General features: G+C 48.9%; 6 protein-coding genes; 2 read left to right on the forward strand and 4 right to left on the reverse strand.

Moving 5' to 3' along the window:
* Positions 1-1638: 1638 nt before the first annotated feature.
* FFUJ_02636 (probable nitrogen metabolic regulation protein nmr) lies at positions 1639-3027 on the reverse strand (the record flags this gene model as incomplete). Its single annotated transcript, XM_023574391.1, has 1 exon — positions 1639-3027. The coding sequence occupies one exon, from the start codon at positions 3025-3027 to the stop codon at positions 1639-1641; it is 1389 nt and encodes a 462-aa protein (XP_023427754.1).
* A 6170-nt stretch (positions 3028-9197) lies between these two features.
* FFUJ_02637 (uncharacterized protein) lies at positions 9198-11539 on the reverse strand (the record flags this gene model as incomplete). XM_023574392.1 has 5 exons in its annotated part: positions 9198-9347; positions 9411-9562; positions 9614-11017; positions 11066-11270; positions 11330-11539. The coding sequence occupies 5 exons, from the start codon at positions 11537-11539 to the stop codon at positions 9198-9200; spliced, it is 2121 nt and encodes a 706-aa protein (XP_023428744.1).
* A 755-nt stretch (positions 11540-12294) lies between these two features.
* Positions 12295-13073, reverse strand: FFUJ_02638 (probable FCF1 involved in the pre-rRNA processing steps of 40S ribosomal subunit biogenesis; the record flags this gene model as incomplete). XM_023574393.1 has 3 exons in its annotated part: positions 12295-12564; positions 12628-12918; positions 13038-13073. The coding sequence occupies 3 exons, from the start codon at positions 13071-13073 to the stop codon at positions 12295-12297; spliced, it is 597 nt and encodes a 198-aa protein (XP_023427755.1).
* A 341-nt stretch (positions 13074-13414) lies between these two features.
* FFUJ_02639 (probable replication factor c (40 kDa subunit)) lies at positions 13415-14572 on the forward strand (the record flags this gene model as incomplete). XM_023574394.1 has 3 exons in its annotated part: positions 13415-13518; positions 13566-13786; positions 13833-14572. 3 exons carry the CDS (start codon positions 13415-13417, stop codon positions 14570-14572), a joined length of 1065 nt encoding a protein of 354 aa, XP_023427756.1.
* Positions 14573-14793: 221 nt separating this feature from the next.
* FFUJ_02640 (uncharacterized protein) lies at positions 14794-15172 on the reverse strand (the record flags this gene model as incomplete). XM_023574396.1 has 2 exons in its annotated part: positions 14794-14953; positions 15003-15172. The coding sequence occupies 2 exons, from the start codon at positions 15170-15172 to the stop codon at positions 14794-14796; spliced, it is 330 nt and encodes a 109-aa protein (XP_023427757.1).
* A 554-nt stretch (positions 15173-15726) lies between these two features.
* FFUJ_02641 (related to F-LANa protein) lies at positions 15727-16902 on the forward strand (the record flags this gene model as incomplete). XM_023574397.1 has 3 exons in its annotated part: positions 15727-15776; positions 15830-16106; positions 16450-16902. The coding sequence occupies 3 exons, from the start codon at positions 15727-15729 to the stop codon at positions 16900-16902; spliced, it is 780 nt and encodes a 259-aa protein (XP_023427758.1).
* Between the last annotated feature and the right edge of the window lie 56 nt (positions 16903-16958).

Below are 16958 nucleotides of genomic sequence, written 5' to 3' on the forward strand. Positions count from 1 at the left end.
TAGCAAAAATATCATAAACTTACCTATAGTCTTTTTGTCATTTAGGATCAAGGTCCTGGGTTTTCTTTCCTCCCCTAGCCTGATTCAAAAAGAACAGTAGTCTCCTTATCGTGGATAGCCAGCAAGGATCAATATCCCTGATATTCGAAATATGTTGGTGGCAAGAGTATTACACCGTTCACTCCAGTCATCTTCTCGCCTAAGCAATCATAGAGGCTCGATTAGCCTTCAACGACCGAGGGCACTTGTGATCAAGCCTTGAATGTCTTCTTAAGCTTCTGGATATCCGGCTCGACTCCGCGGCCATGATAGGAAATACTGTACTAAGTTGTGTATCTTATCAGTTGCAGTTGAGGCATGTGATATCCCAGTGTCCGAGCACCTAGGGTCATGATTAGAGCAGATAGAACAATTCTTTGGGTTCATCTCTGCCATATTGGCTTAATATGCACAGAATGGAACTCGCTGTTGGTTATTCTTTAATTCACAGAAAGCTGACTCTCATTGTCTCGTTGTTGAAGATCTTCGTTTGATCTTGGACCTAGAGTCCTGATAGATAAGGAGAGGCATAACAGATAAACACCCTGACCACCCTCTCCTGCATTGCCCCTAATCATGCTAGATAACGGAGAGTTCATCCCCTTGTCACCCCGGATTTCTCCCCCACGCGGCGTGCAACTCGACCGCTGTGGCGATAATCTTGGCGAGTCTTTGATTCCGGGGTAGTTAATGTAGCAATTCTCGTCCTTGTGTGATTCTTGCCATATGATCTGAACTTCACCAAGAAGGCATAGAAGAACCACGTATGATGGCCATCTATCAAGCAAGTCTCTCGAGAACAAACATAACCCCACGTGATCTTACATGGGAGCCACGTTCAACGGTACGGAGGGCGGATACGCGGGGGTGGTAAATGGTGTTGCGATGATATACTGTTAAACCTTGTTATGACAAACCAGCATCTTGATGTAAGGGCCCAGATAAACCTAGCGGTGTTATGCATGACGAGGTGGCCGTTTATTAATCCATTAGTCCTGGCTTTAAGATAATCGTATATAAGAAGCAGCTGAGTTCCCCATTTCATTTCAGCCCCATTGAGGTAGCCATCTGTCTTCCAGGCTCACTTTGTATACTATCATTCTATCGACACGCACTCTTTTGCCAGCTCGTTGTTGGGTGTGTCTTACTTAAGAGCAGTCAGACATTTGAGCCAAGCACCAGTCATTTAGATTGATGGTGGCCTTCAAGCGAGAGGTATCGAACCAGTCTGCTGGTATTGGATCTCAGTCTCGCGGAGTTTGCACGAGCATCATCTACAAATGACTGCCACCTTCAACACACATCACAGGCTAAAGACATAACAAAATCGAGGGCAAAGGTAATTCGTTACTTTTATTTCATCCATTGACAAGTCATAATAAAATCGTTTAGTTTCCTAGACCAAACCTACGCCAGTAGAGACGCCTCTCCAAAAACACAACTCCTGCCGAAATGCAATGCCGCGTCGCCAGGTCTGCTCCGTTCCGTAATCGCCTCAGCACTGGGCTTCTAGATTCCGATGGACTAACTCTTCTTTTTAACCCCTTTCCTGCTTTTGATGTCGTATTTTAGCCAAGATCCAGACGCCATGGGTTTCCATTATGCTAACCACTCTTCCTCGTCCCGCTTGCGACCTTTTATGACAAGGCCGTCGTCATTATCGTCGTCGCTATCATCGTCACCGTCGTGGATTCTCAGTTGCTCGACATGGGTTGCTGTATTGTGCACATCCTCATCGTCACTCGCATCATCATCCAGCATCCATGTGAGACCATTGGCTTCCTCTTCTATGGGGAACATCTCACGTGCGTATTCTTCGATACCTCGAGGGCCTTCCCACAACTCCAAGGCTTCACTTGGGCAGCTGACTTCGACCTTGGGGTCACCAAAGTAAGGTGGTTGCTTTCGAGGATCTTTCTGATTGGGGTCGAACAGTTTCTCAAGACCGACGAGCTGTTCCCGGTAGCCTTCAGGGATTCGAACCTTGATTTCAATGGGGCCTCGCACATAGCGCACAGGACGGCCGACTCCCTTAGAGAAGAGTCGGCACACCTCCTTGGGTGTCAAGTATTCGTATGCAAGTGCAATGCGCTCTCCGTTCCATTTGCTTGGCCCATCCTTGAAGATCTGCAGGACCGCGGGACCAACATCATGCTCGGCATCTAACCAGGGTAGCTTGGCGTCGGGATGGAAAGGTGCTTGCCATTTGAACGAGCCGTCCTTTTGCAGATCCATGCAGAAAAGGGGATACTGAAGGGAGGTGAAATTGTTGTTGTAGATGCCAGTGTACACAAAAGTGGCTGGTATTCTGAGTTTGCGCACATATTGCTCGACCTCATGCTTGGCAGCCCAGAGGGGTAATGAGGGCCATTCGGGGTTGTAAGCACCATGATCGGGCATGGACGAGTACACGTAGTGTTGAATTCCCGCGCGCTTAGCGGCGTCGGCTAGGGCCTTTCCGATTTGAATCTCATCGCCGTAAAAAGTTGTATTTATGAAGGCGAGTTGTGCGCCGCGGAACAGACTTGCGATCACGTCGTAGTTGACGCCGACACCGGCCAGCGGGCCGTGCTTGGTAACATCACGGTTTGCTTCAGAGGGCTGATGTCTTGTGTAGAGCTCGCCAACAAATACGGTAACATTGGGATTCCCCGAAACTTCAGCAGCGACGACACCGTCGAGATTTCTCAACTGAGCGCGCACATGGTAACCAACGGCTGTGGCGACGCGGATGAAAGACGCAGCCTGTCGCCCGCTGGCGTTGATGACAGCGATGGTCTTGTCTGGGTTTGACATGAGCCTCTTATAAGGACGGAAAGTTAAAGAATTGTTCCTTGAATTTGCGAGCGGAGAAGAATCGGAATAAGAAGATCTGGAGTGCTTGTGCTGCTTGTAAAAAACAGCAGGTTGAGCCTGAGCCTGGACCTGGTCGCCGGGTATTCGAATGGGGATGCTGGCGGTCATGGACCCGTTTAGTTGAGCGGGCATGCTATAGCAGTGCGCTGATGCACTCTCTGTGTGAGTGGGAAGAAAAAGAAAATATCACGTCGCTATCGGAACTTGACTCGAGGGCTGAAGCCACCGGCCACGGAGCGGAGACAGGAAGACCTTTATTAGCCGGGTCGGAACAGAGCCAGAGCCGGTATTAAGTCGGGGGTGGCCCACGGGATGCCGGCTTGGGAGGCAAAACAGGATATGACCACCAAGTGAAAGGCAAAGTTGAAAGGTACAGGCGACGGTCTGTACGTAAAAACTCAAGTGTGGTGGTGGACCAGAGGGTGAGCCCAATGCAGGTGCGGAAGCCAAACCACCAGCAGACAGCAGGGTGTTTATTGGCGGTGGTCTGCTCGAAGCTGAGGACGGAGAAGTAGGAGATCGTGAGGAAAGTCGACAAGAGAGAGAAGAGGGGGAGGAAAATATAGAGAAACCTAGACAGGATACAACAAAGCGACTGTCGACTAGTAAACTCGAAACCCCAGTAAAAGAAATAAAAAAGAGGTCACGATGCTCCGTCGCGGCGTTTGCGCCAGGCCAGGCTTGCGCTCAGCGTGCAGTGCAGTGTGTGCGCCCCAGTTCCTAGGTGGATTTAAATAGGTAAGGAAATGGTAATCCAACAAACAACCCTGACCCAATGTGCGATTGTGGGTGAAGGTGGAATTGGAAAAGGTTCTAGCGTGGTGCTTTCAGGGTCCTGTAAGCGACGACGCAGCTTCAAAAGGGTTCGAAGAGAGCCGAGAACTCAGATGATGAAGTCAAATTGAGATGGGTTGAGTTGAGAGGATGATTCGACTTGCAGCTGTAACAAGGGGTTTCCGTTGCACCGGTCAAGGTCGATCTCCTGCAGGAGATATATGGTCAAGTCGTCGTTCACGAATAGACACGAGGGCTGGGCTCTGCACAAGTATAAGATAGGTCGGCTGCTGTGAGCGACTTCGGTCGGTGTGTGTAAGTAAGGCAGCGTAGCAAACCCAAGCAGGAGCAGAACCTATACCTATGTAAGGTATTCAAATGTAGGTATGGATGGTAAGGTAAGGAAGGTATGGTACGGTATGGGTGGTGTCGGTTTATGGCGTGCGGTTGCAGGTTGATAGCGAGGGGGTGTATGCGACATCACAACCAAGGTGTAGAGATAGCGCCGAGTCCTTGAAACTAACCTTACACTCACACTCAGTCGGTGGGTACAGGTATGGGTATCACTGAATGAAGCCACACACAAAGGCCCTCGTGGGTACGATCTGGGGCCGACACCAAAAATATGATGGCGTCGATGAAGTCCAAAAAGGTTGTAGCTGGAGAGGGCCAAGACAAAAGCTGCAAGTAGCTCGAAAAGAATCAAGGGATCAAGAACAACCTTGACGATGAATGAGGGGTCTAAGCTAAGCTGACCACTTATTAACTTGTACAGGAAAATCTACCCTCAACTTTTATTTAAGCATTAGTTCAAGCTTGGCGGTAAATGTGTATACGCTACGGAGTACAGTTCAGTTTGTCTGCTTGACGATTAACCCCGTAGCATAAGGCAGCGAATGAAATTGTTTGCCTGTCTAAGGCTCCTTATCATTCATCATGCGGGTATTTAACTTTTGTCTCAGTCAAGAACGGTTCCTGATTTGGCGGGGCATCGCAATAACAACAACACTCATGAGCTTACACAAATAGGGTGTCAGGGCTGACTATGCGTACAGAAGCGCAGTAGAACAGGATGGAAAGAATGGGGAAATGGGGAACAAGATTCAAGATTGCGGGTTGGAAACTGGGGATGGATGCTCGCCAACTTGGCTTGTTCGATAATAGAAAGCTAGAGGAAGCAAGAGGATAGAGGGGGAGCGCCAGGCGATAACAAAGACCGGATTCATCGTCACAATGGGAATTAAAAGTGACCAGAAGTTCCATAACCACACCCGGACCCCGGCAAGCAGAAACCGACTCGACCGACTGATAAGAGAATTGAAAAGAAACGCCATCTGTAATTCAACGTCACTACAGAAGTACCCTGCACTATCCAGGTACCTTTGTGGATGGTTCGACCCAAGCCAAGACACAGGTATCATGACATGACGGGAGTACATTAACAGTTGCCCTTTTTGTCCATTAGGATTTCGGTCAGCAAGTCACCTGTCTCGCCTTGCCTCTCCTCTAACCTTGTTGAACCTAGACGGAACCACTCCGAATTCTTCTTATCAGTACTTCTGCCAAGTACCTCTCCGGATGAAACGGGTTTAACTCTTGACCGTCCTTTTAAATGAAGAGATTTTCCTCCCTTACTCAGGACAGGGCAAGATACGAAAGATAAAGAGACCTGATGTTGCCTTTTCGACCCCAGGTGACGCCTACAGGCGCCCCTGCACCAGGGCTGCACTCCCATGGTAGTTGGACGCAGTTATTCGGTGGGCCATTTACAGACGTCAAAACAGACCACCCAAGTACAAGTTACCTTACCCTCATGACGATGGAAATAATGGTTTCCGGGAATTCAGAGGCGTTACGTTAACTCACCACCCAATATGAAAGTTGGAGCCAATGCCGGACGCGCACGGCAACAGGGTCACCAAGGGTAAGAAAATTCAAATCGGCCGGCTACGCCTTGAAAAAGCTTCTGGAGCCGTCAAGGTGGATAGAGGATCGGCCAAGATGGTCAATCTTGGACCAATCGGGGCAAAATTTGATTGCTCGTGGTATGAGCCTCCTTGTTTCCAGGCTATCGCTATCAATCTTACACCACGAGCTGACTTCTCGAGAGCCTGCTGGATGTCGTTAGAAGGCGAAGGTTTGGACGCAATGCCCCCGAAACTCGTGTTCCCATTTGCCCCTCCGGCAATGCCATCGAGGGCCTCATTTCACTCACATCTGGCTGTGAATAAGCTCATCTTCCTTTCGGTCTCCCACTTCGTAAATGTTAAAAACTCCAAACAAGGCCCTCTCGTGGACCAAACCCAGCACAGATTGAAAGTCCGGGGGTGGCCAATCACACCAAGAATAGTTCAAGCTTGTCTCTGAATCGGCGATCCACGGCGCTGGGCTTATCGCCCAGAACTCACCACTGATGTATTGATATCTCCAGGTCGGTGTCTCGGAGTCAACTGACATGGAAGCTTATTTAGCGCCCCATGTTTGTATCAGCCATGAAGTCAGCCATGAAGTCAGCCTACCGTCGGATAGGTGTAGGTTAATATTTCCCTGCATAATAAGTGAGTAGGGGACTCGACTCGACTCGTGACCGGCCGATCTGGGTAACATCTTGGCAGCTCTTGCATATCTGTCGTCGAGTTGAAATATCATTTTAACCATGAAGGTAGGTGTCGGTGTCCAACAAGGAGGAATTCCAGTTCCAGGTCCAGGTCCAACAACCAAACCAGACAAATGCAGTGCCACCCATGTCATGACAAGAGAGACAATTTGACAAACGACGGGGATGCTCCAGGTTCCAGATTGCGGAATCGGCCATACCCCAACACCACCATTCGCCAATAGGCGCCGGTCCTCATTCCCATTACATAGCTTTTACTCGATTCCATCTACAACGTTGTTGTCGGGACATATAGATAGAGAATTAGAGTAATTTGCTTTCTCCCTTTCGGTTCATGTTAGCCTGATGAATGCATCACAAGACCACGGCTGGTCCGTCCCTTCATATTGACCTGGTCTAGTACCTGTTTGCTAAATCAACCCCTCATCACCCAACAGTACGGCGCAGATTAAGCAGACAAGTCCATCACGAAATTGACCTCTCCATTTTTGGCCTCTGCGGCGCAGTGATTCCCCCACGATTGGCACGTATGGCGCGATACTACCTCCTCCACACTATCATGAATCCAACATCAGGTCGGAGAGGGGAGCTGATGTCTCATGTACCTCATCACTCCTCACTCCTCACTCCTCCTCATTTGATGATGGTGACTGCGTTGCAGCCGAGGCATACTAGCATGAGTTGGTAGAAGAGGAGGATGGTCTAGCTAATGCTCTCTGTTACGGAATACACCAGACAGTTGGTTATAGGTTGACGCGCGAGCTGAAGTATCGGGCTCGCATATTGGACAGGTCACTTCTGGCACTTTCAGCTTGTCACCGACAGGCCGAACTTTGATAGGGCAGGCGCTTATTAGTTATCAGTCCCAGCAATATTATCCGTAAATGGCAGTTGTTTTTCACTTCGGAATACACCTATCTAATCTATCGACTTACAAACGTTCCCTCAATTTCTCAACCTCTTCTCTAACCTTCTTCCACCTTCACAATCATGAACGATCAAACCACAATGTCACCAGCCATTGCCAAGCCCGTTAAGATCACTCTGAGGCTCTGCCCGTGATCGACCTTATTAGAGTATTAAGCAATCTAAGCGGGCAGCCGGTCGTACCAACCAGCAGAAGAACAGTACACCGGTGCTACTGAGAGGCCAACAAACGATCCATGACTTGACTGCCTGCCCTCTACGAACGACACAGATCTTCGCATCCCCGCGGGAGCGAACCGGCTAGGAACGCACGCTCCCGCTACTAGATTGAGGTTCGGGTTCAGGTCCATGATCCAGGTCTTGGTCTCTTTCTCCTTTGGAACTGGATACCCAGTTGGCCGGCGGCCAGACATTTGGTGGTATTCAACCCCGAAAAGACGAGACCAGGGCAGAAAGCTGCCCACGATAGAAGTGGAGGTGGTTGAAGAAGTGCCGAAGTAGCGTTCAAATTAGGTAAAAGTATCCAGGCAGTACCACGACTCTCCAGTCAAAAATTTTCAACCCGAATCCATTTCTCATCAACTTGACAACACGTCTAACATCAAGCTGCCTATTTGTTCGTGCAACTGATAGCGGCGTCGCGGGATGGCAAAGAAGCCCTTGTTGGTCACCAGACTCGCAAACGAAATGAAACGAAACGAAACGAAACGATCTTCTGCTACATATGCTATGCTTTTCGAGAGCTCTCCATCGTGGCGGATAACTTCCCCTAGTGTGCGGTACTGTCATGGTTATTATTGCTAAGGCAGAAGCATTTAACATATTGGATGCGTGAAGGCTTTTTCCGAGTTCCTTGGGATATTTTTACTTTATTCAATACAAATATTACTGATGTTATTCATTGCGAACCAGTCTAGAAGACAGTCGAAACAGTCCATGGCTGGGACTTCACACTGCCAACAATGATTGACGTTGCTCTTGTGCGACTTTGATTTGCATGAGTACCTTTTGGTCCTCCAAGGGTTGGTTAATCGGCTCAGGGGTGGTTTGCCGGTCACCTGCTCAATACACGGCGTATGGACCCCGGGAGTTATGCTCTAGAACCGTGATTTTGTTCTAGAAGGTTAAATTGCGAATTGGCGGTCTATCAAACATAGTCACACGACCTGATCCATCAATATTACTTGCAATATTCGACTGCACTGTAAGCCGACATTCTCGAACGTACAGTATACTTCGGCCGGAGTTCCGTGCTGTTTATATGGTGTTGTGTAAGCTTATGTTGTGTCGACGGATGGGATCCCGACGCCGCAAACTGATATGACCATCTCCGCGGAGCATACGGCGCCACTAATTTTATCAACCAATTCCCCGGATCGACGTCATATATCCCTGTAATCACCATGATCCTATTGATTGGGTTCAGCTGTTATCATATCGTGTATTGACTTGCTTATCGGTGGGTGTTTCGAGGCGAACACGTCAGCCATTTCGCAATATTGGTGATACTGTCACAATGATGATCTTGTGCCGACTGTTCAATCACCAAATACTGCGGCAATATTGCGTGTTGGCAAAAAGAAGAAACAAAGGTCAAGCCTGAGAAGCCTGATTCCTCTCCCACTTCGATGAGCTTCATCCAAATCATCAACATCTAGATGCTGTGCGGGGATTGCTAGCTAGTCCCCCGGATCTCGTTTCCCCAGAAAGCGGACCTAGCTCGGAATGTTGTGTATGTATTGCATGGCCCGATGGTCGTAACAGTTCGTGAGGGCCACACCACCCTTTCGTTTGTTGAAGTGGTGACATACCCGGAGGACGATCTGTCTCAGGCGCTATCAGCATCCTCATCTTACTATCTGACTCGGCAAGTTATCAACGAGATACGGTAAGCTGTTGTAATCAAAACTTAATTTCAGATTGCCAATATGACCAATTCTAGTATAACAGCAACTACACTTCTAAAGATGTTGCTTGATCGTCCTCAAGTGGATTCAGGATGATCTGGAATCCATATTCCTGAACTCATGATATCCATTTGTTCCAATGGTGGTGCCCTCTCTATCCACGTCTGACCAGTGTCTTCGTTGCGTCCAGCATCATGACTGTGAGCCAGCGATATGTCGAGGTAACGCTACCGAGATTGTTAGTTTGCCAAATACACAGCTTTCCAGATAACGGCCACGACGCAACTTACCCAGTCCATGTTGCTAGCTGCAGTATCCATCCAAGCCGGATCAAACTGAAGACCTTCTGTCCCCATATTCGTAAAGTTCATGCTAGTTCCTGCATCTCCTGCCAGATTGAGATCCAGGGGTGTCTGGTCTGATGCAGATCCCGTTGATGAGCCTATCCTTGTAAGCATATCTCTTATCTATCATATTTCTTGGGATGTCTTACCCAACCCCAGACTCGAGAGCAGTACCGGGTCACCTCCGATCGACCCCAGTGTGCTAGGGTCTACAGATGGAGTCCCAAGCGAAGAGTATTCGTTATCACCACTGACACTGGGACCAGCTTGTTCAAGGGCACTTGCTGGCTCTTCAACTGAAGCTCCGAGCTTGGCCAACATTGTAGCCAGTGTATCTGCTGTTTTCTTGACTTCCACTGCGTCTCGTGACACATCTGCCCAAATGAGCCAAGACCTCTTGATCATACAAATTAACTCATTTTTAGTTGGCGTTGGTGCAGTCTGCGACATCCAGTCATAGTCACTTCCAACCTCTGAGTAATTTTCATTCTTGATGACCAGGTAAAGCACCATTGCGGCCATGAGAAAGTCATGGACCGCGAGGGACGAGACAAACCAACCATGCTGGCTCAATACGTGTCCTGGCTTGCAAGCTTCCCAGATAATGTGTTGGTAATTGAGCAGCGACAAAGCACCCTCCAGACATTGCCTGCGTGAGTAATCATGCTCACGTTGCGGAATTGCCTCTGCGAGATACCGACGATGCAATACAATACGGCATTTGTTGTATAGGGCTGTCAACCCGAAACGTTGGATGAGCAGAACTGGCGGATCACCAACACACTCATCTAGTGGGCGTACCATCATGAAAGATGGGACACTCTTCCAGGTCTCGTGCAGCAAGTTGTCGAGCTTGGCGACCTCAGCATAACTTGGTGGTGTCAGAGCATGAGCTTGTCTCGCGATCTGTCCAAACACCCGAAGAATCTGTGTCTTATGGATTGGATATGTCATGGAGGTCCAGTCTGTAGGTGGTCGACTAAGAGGCAATTCCGTCGAATCTTCGTCAAAGTCATGGTCGTCTAGATTTCGTGGTACTGCAGTATCAGTTTCTATACCTTGTAGCATACTTGGGAGGCCCATGTGGAAAGAAACCAGAAGTTCGACCTGAATGGCCATGTTCCACATGCGCCTGCGCATCTCGCCCTCATAAGACGAGATGTTCGCCAGCTTACTTGGGTCTCTATGGAGACCCATCTTGAGCATCAGACGGATGCACACGCCTGAGAGTACGTAGCAGTTCATTTGAGCTGCACGGTTAAAGAGGAAAGATGACTCAACGTAGAGCAAGAACGCTGGGAGTGTCGCCGAGGATGGTTGCGTGTATTTGCCCCAGACGAGAGCCCATCCAGCACAAGCCTTGTAGTGACGGATCCTGTCCTGAGCTGGGAGAGGAGAGTCACCCTCGAGCTCACTTGAGTTGATAAACTTATTGAAAAATACGCCAAGGCTGAGCATCATGAATAATTGCGCTATCCAATGCAATGATGCTTCGTTTGGGTCTTGCCAGAACTTAGAATACTGCCTGGTGAAAACTGGCCGGTGAACAATATCTGGCAATTGTTAGTAAAAGCATTGGGTGTTTAGCGGGACATACTAACGTTGCGAAGGACTCATCGACGCAAAGTAACGCGAAAGAAGTCTATCTGCGACCTTTCTCTCCGGTAGGCGACTAAGCAGCTCCTCTCGGTTCCTTGGTCCAGCTCTTGTGTTCAACATGACTTCTGTAGGATCAATCTCATCGTCTAGGATTTGATCCTCTCCTACTTCTTCAGGCTGCTCAAAGTAGTCTTTCAAGTCCTCAATCTACTCACTGTTAGCCTTAGCTCCTTGTACTCATCGCAGACTCCTATATGAATACGTACATCTTCCAGCATTGCCATACAATGCGTCGCGCCAACGTAGGTTGCCCCTTTCTTGCTGTGTACGACATGGCCTTGGACGTCCGGTCCTGTGGCAGTACCATTCGCCAATCCTGCGCCGGCTCCGGTACTTGCTTGGGTTCCTGGGGCTGCACCTTCAGAGTCCATCATCTCCCGCACCATGCCCTCGAGACGCTTCAAACGTGCGGACATGCCTTTGGCAGGCCGTTTCCGTTCAGGTTTTGGGGCATAAGTACACTGAGATGCGCGCCCCTTTTTGGAGCATTGCCCACATGGTTGCTCTCTATCACATTTCAACTTTGAGTTGCGACATGGCGCACATGAAAGAAGAACGCGTGAGCGCTTCTGGCGGGCTTCAGACGTTGATGACTGATCATTATCATTTGGGCTGGAATCCATCTCCGTCAGATAATGCGCTGTCGTGAAAGCTTTCTGAAGGTTGAGGAACGATTCAATTGTCAGCAATACTAGACAGTGTGTAGTATTGACTTTATGTAAGTCGTTTTTGACGGTCTGACACGGAGATTTGAATGTGACTGCGTATCTGAAGATGAATGTCAGATGCCAATAGTAAGGTGCTGATAAACACCCAATCACATGTCACCAAAGGATTCATGGCCACTTATATCCGGGGTATACTGTATGACTTCAACAACGATCGTTGGGCTAGGGGAGTTACATACTAAAGTAAACCGACTTTAAAACACAAGAGGCACAGCCCAGGTGAACACCAGACATCCAATGGAATATGTTGTAGCTTGTCATTCCATTACAGACGAGGGTGAATACCCGTTGGATTTTGTACCTAGCTACCCTAGAACATCGCATAATAACCCTTTCAAATAGTGACCAGGCTCAACGTCATTAGTGCTGGCCAGAACCAAGCTATGCGATGCGTCGTAAACTCGTAAATGCAACCCCCCATTCCCAAACAACAAAAAGAATACCTAGGAGTCAGGCGCACCTGGCAACCTCTCTATCACGTACTTGGCCCTTGCCACACTCATGATTGGCACACCAGGAATCTTTCGTAGCCGTTGCTTGAGCGCCTTATCGTTTGTCCCCACGATATAGATTCTGGATTTCTGCACCCTGTCGACTAAGCAATCGTCTGCATAGGTGCCCTTGTGGTCGCATTCAAGCCGTGTCCATCGTTCGTCTCTTGCAACTCTTAGGGCCAGGCGATACTTAGGTCCGAGCTTCTCAAGTTCGCTCATCTAAGAGTGGAAATATCTATTAGTCACGGTCCAGCGGGTTCAAGCTTGGAGCTGGGGACTTACCACACAGGAAGTGATGATAGGGTTACACTTCGCATAGAGACAATCCATCATGGAGTCGAGAAGAGAGAGCTTTCGCTGAACCGAGTGACTGAGAAAGTTGGTATCCACGAGGACGTTGTAGGGAGGAACGAGAGCTGTATTGTGTTGAAAGAACATGTTGCTGGGCATCTGAGGCGCTTCTCGAATAAGCTCGCCGTTGATGGTCTTCTTTTCCTTCTCCCTCTGAGCGAGCTCAGCCTTGAGTTTGTTTTCCTTTAGTCTGGCATCGCGACGACCAATAACTCGCTTCACCTGTTGCGTATTGTGGTCAGCATTTGAGGGTGCTTGATGTTTGCGCGCCCCATCTTCATCGTCGTGGATATGTTGAAATTTGGGCAACTTTTGCGATGCTTATCGATAAGGATGCATACCTCTGCGAATTTGCGAGTCTTTTTCTGAACACCCATGGCTGCTTGATACTGTGTGAAGCTTGAGAATTGAAGTCGCTGCGCTTTTCGTAATTTTTCAGTGGTATTCCCGTCGTGGATCGTCCAGAAGCTGTGGATTCAAGATACTGTTGGTGATATGTTTGCTGTTTGATAGACTCAAAAAAGTTATCGCAGTGACAAGATTTTGCCATAGAAAGTAGAAAGCGGTGGCATGAGTGGGGCGCTACCTTGGCTCTAGGTTCTGCGCACGGACCATTTACTCGACGCGTCTGTATCCTCTCAGTCGCGTTAAGTGATTGACATACCATTTCAGGCTTCAGTTGTAGGATCGACGATTTTACCACAGCAGCATACCCAAAATGTCTTCCAAAAAACCCGAAGAACGTGGCGAGTCGTCGAACTCTGCCTCAAAGGCGGCTCTCAAAGCTTCTTCTAATGGGACCACAAATTATGAGCTTCCCTGGTATGCCATTCATGCCCCTTGAAGAATTGCTCACTCATTGTTTCTAGGGTGGAAAAGTATCGACCAGTGTTCCTCGACGATGTCGTCGGAAACACAGAAACGATCGAAAGACTCAAGATCATTGCTAGAGAGGGCAACATGCCCCATGTAATTATCTCGGGTATGCCTGGTATTGGAAAGACCACCAGTGTGCTATGTCTGGCCCGGCAGCTCCTAGGTGAATCGTACAAGGAAGCGGTCTTGGAGCTCAATGCCAGTGACGAGCGAGGTACTTGGATCCTCCCATGCGATAAAAATCTCACTGACACATCCAGGTATTGATGTTGTTCGAAACAGGATCAAGGGCTTCGCCCAAAAGAAGGTCACTCTGCCTGCTGGGCGCCACAAACTGGTCATTCTCGATGAAGCCGACAGCATGACTTCGGGTGCTCAGCAAGCCCTTAGACGAACTATGGAGATCTACTCCAACACTACACGATTTGCTTTCGCCTGCAACCAGTCCAACAAGATCATCGAACCCCTCCAATCGCGATGCGCCATCCTACGATACGCCAAGTTAACGGACGCTCAAGTCGTAAAGCGACTCATGCAAATCATTGAGGCGGAAAAGGTTGAATACAGTGATGATGGACTTGCAGCCTTGGTTTTCAGCGCCGAGGGAGATATGCGACAAGCTATCAACAACCTTCAATCTACTTTTGCCGGCTTTGGATTCGTCTCAGGAGACAATGTCTTCAAGGTTGTTGACTCGCCTCATCCAATCAAGGTGCAGGCGATGCTGAAGGCTTGCTATGAGGGCAATGTTGATTCCGCACTGGAAACACTCCGAGAACTTTGGGATCTAGGTTACTCAAGCCACGACATTATTAGCACTATGTTCAAGGTTACGAAAACTATCCCTACGTTGAGCGAACATGCAAAGCTGGAGTTTATCAAAGAGATAGGCTTTACACATATGAAGGTCCTCGAAGGTGTGCAAACACTACTCCAACTCAGCGGATGTGTCGTTCGGCTATGCAAAATCAACATGGATCCTAAGCGATTTCGGGTATAGAATATGGAGATGAATCTAGACATGGGTGCATCGTTGGCGTTGGAGTTGGTATTCGACTGAGAAAGCGAAGGAAAGATGCTAAAGTAATGTGATTTACACAGACGACTCGATGGTCATCTCTAATGTGACATATGTACGCCGTTATACCCCAAGCAGTTGCAGTCAAGACTTTTCAGTGAGAGATTGAGATCATAGGGACTCTGCTTCCGCGCCTGAGGCGATCACTTGCCATCACCTTTGATGAATTCTTCCTCATACCGTTCCCATTTAGCCCTGTCTCCCATCAACCGCCGCTGCATTCTCACTCGGTGCTCGTATGCTCTGAGCCGTGAGTCTGCCTCGATCATGGCTCCAGGTACCATGCCACACATTTGTAAATACCTTGAAAAGGTCAGTACCAGGATGGATCAGCTGTGAGAGTGAGCCATACACTTTGAATTGAATCGTCATGGATCGATACAACGGCGACCAGATATACCCGGCAGCACCCAACACTGCGGCACCTATTCCCCACTTGACTGCACCTGCAACACCTCCTCTGGCAGCCTCCCAAGCAGCATCATTGGCTTCCTCGCTCTGCATAGCATCGTGAGCACGCATGATGATGGTTTGATCTTGTCTTTGTGATGTTGATGCCTCAAGGCCCAGTGTCCAGAACTCAGTATTTTAGAGGGCTCCAGAGCCAATTGATGAGTGAATACAATAAAAAGTTTTACAGCAATATCAGACGATATGTTCGTGAGCTTGGAGATCCCGAAGCCCGGTCACTTCCGCTTCTATGACACACGCTTCATTAAGTGTGGCGCGAGCTCCCACTAGCCACACCTAGGGCCTTCAATCTCGGCGGAACGTCGGCCCCGATCTGGTGCCCCGCTAGAGCGGATTGTTCATTTATTGGAATTTTTTCCAAGCTGTTACCTTCTCTCCTTCCACACTCTTCCAAAGACAAAGAACGAAGATGACACGCAAGCAATAACCATGAGTCCCTGGTTGCCTGGTTTTGCAAAGTCCCATGTTTCTTCTCTTTCTACATAAAACGTCCGCTGAACCTCCACTTGTTTTCTTTTTCTTCCTTGTGCAGAAAAAGTACTCTTGACTCAGCTATCGTTGACCTGCTACTACTACCGTCGCCGCATTGAGCAAAGTTGCCCATAATGGCTGACAATGTGATGGCCGCCTACTGGGCTCTGCCACCCGTTTCTCGGTACGTCGCATGTTCATTTGTGTTCTCGATAGCACTCGCTAACTATGTCACAGGAACCTGATTACTGCTACAGTGTTGACCTCCATTGGTTGCATCGTTGGGCTACTACCAGCCACGCGTCTGATATATCACCCATCCTATCTTTGGATGTTTCCGCCTCAAATCTGGCGACTCGTAACATGTTTCTTCATCGAAATGCAGCCGATCAACTTGCTCTTCAACTCGTTCTTTCTGTATCGCTACAGCGTGCAGCTGGAGATGGGGAACCCACGTTTCCCACGCAAGGTCGATCTTGTGTTCTACATATTATTTGTCTGCACCGTAATTCTGGTAAGCCTGCGCCTACATACCCGTGCATTGCTACTCTCCCATGTGTTCCTTTCAAAACCCCCCTCATATATCTGCCCGGATAGTGCTTTGCCTCTTCAGCTATCACGGTTCCTGGAAATGAGGAAGATCACCCCTGCACTTCGGACCACCCATCATTCGCATTTCCGGGTTGGTCTGCGGTGTAGGCATGGTGGGATGTCTATATGGATGGCTCGTGTGATTCTCAATTCACTCGAGTGGTTTTTTAGCTCCCTACATTTTTATATCATAGCAATAAAACTCAAATATCCCAAACACGTACCCGTATGTCATGTGCCTGTACTGAGGTTAACGACGTCGCTAGATGATCGACTACCTCGCCGGACTTACGAGCTTCTTGTACATGAACGGCCTCATTCTTGCCATGATTTACACCACTACTCAAGACCAACGTGGCCAGAAAACACAGTATCTCGTTCTTACCATCCCCGCCCAGGCTCTGCCAATCTGCATGATCGTTGTCACCGCGCTCATGGCAGGACCACAGAAGGCATTGGTCGAAATTGAGGGTCTACTCGCCGCCCATCTGTTCGATTTTCTCACAAGAATCTGGCCTGAGTTCGGGAACGGCCCTCGACTGTTGAGAACCCCTGCTTGGCTTGAGCGTCTTGTGCAGACACCAAGGATCACTGCCAGAGGTTTCGGTACCGCCGTCCGACCTGGGAATTCACCGTCTTCCGGGCGTAGCACTGGTATCAACACAGGCCCTTTGCCAGATTCGTGGCGGTCTCGTGGCCCAGGTCAGCGACTGGGCTGAAACATGCCCCCTTTCTGTTGTCACTTGCAAGGTATACAATAGGATGAATGAAAGAA

This window comes from Fusarium fujikuroi, chromosome FFUJ_chr03 (assembly GCF_900079805.1).
Source record: "Fusarium fujikuroi IMI 58289 draft genome, chromosome FFUJ_chr03".
In the NCBI taxonomy this organism is placed as follows: Eukaryota; Fungi; Ascomycota; class Sordariomycetes; order Hypocreales; family Nectriaceae; genus Fusarium; species Fusarium fujikuroi.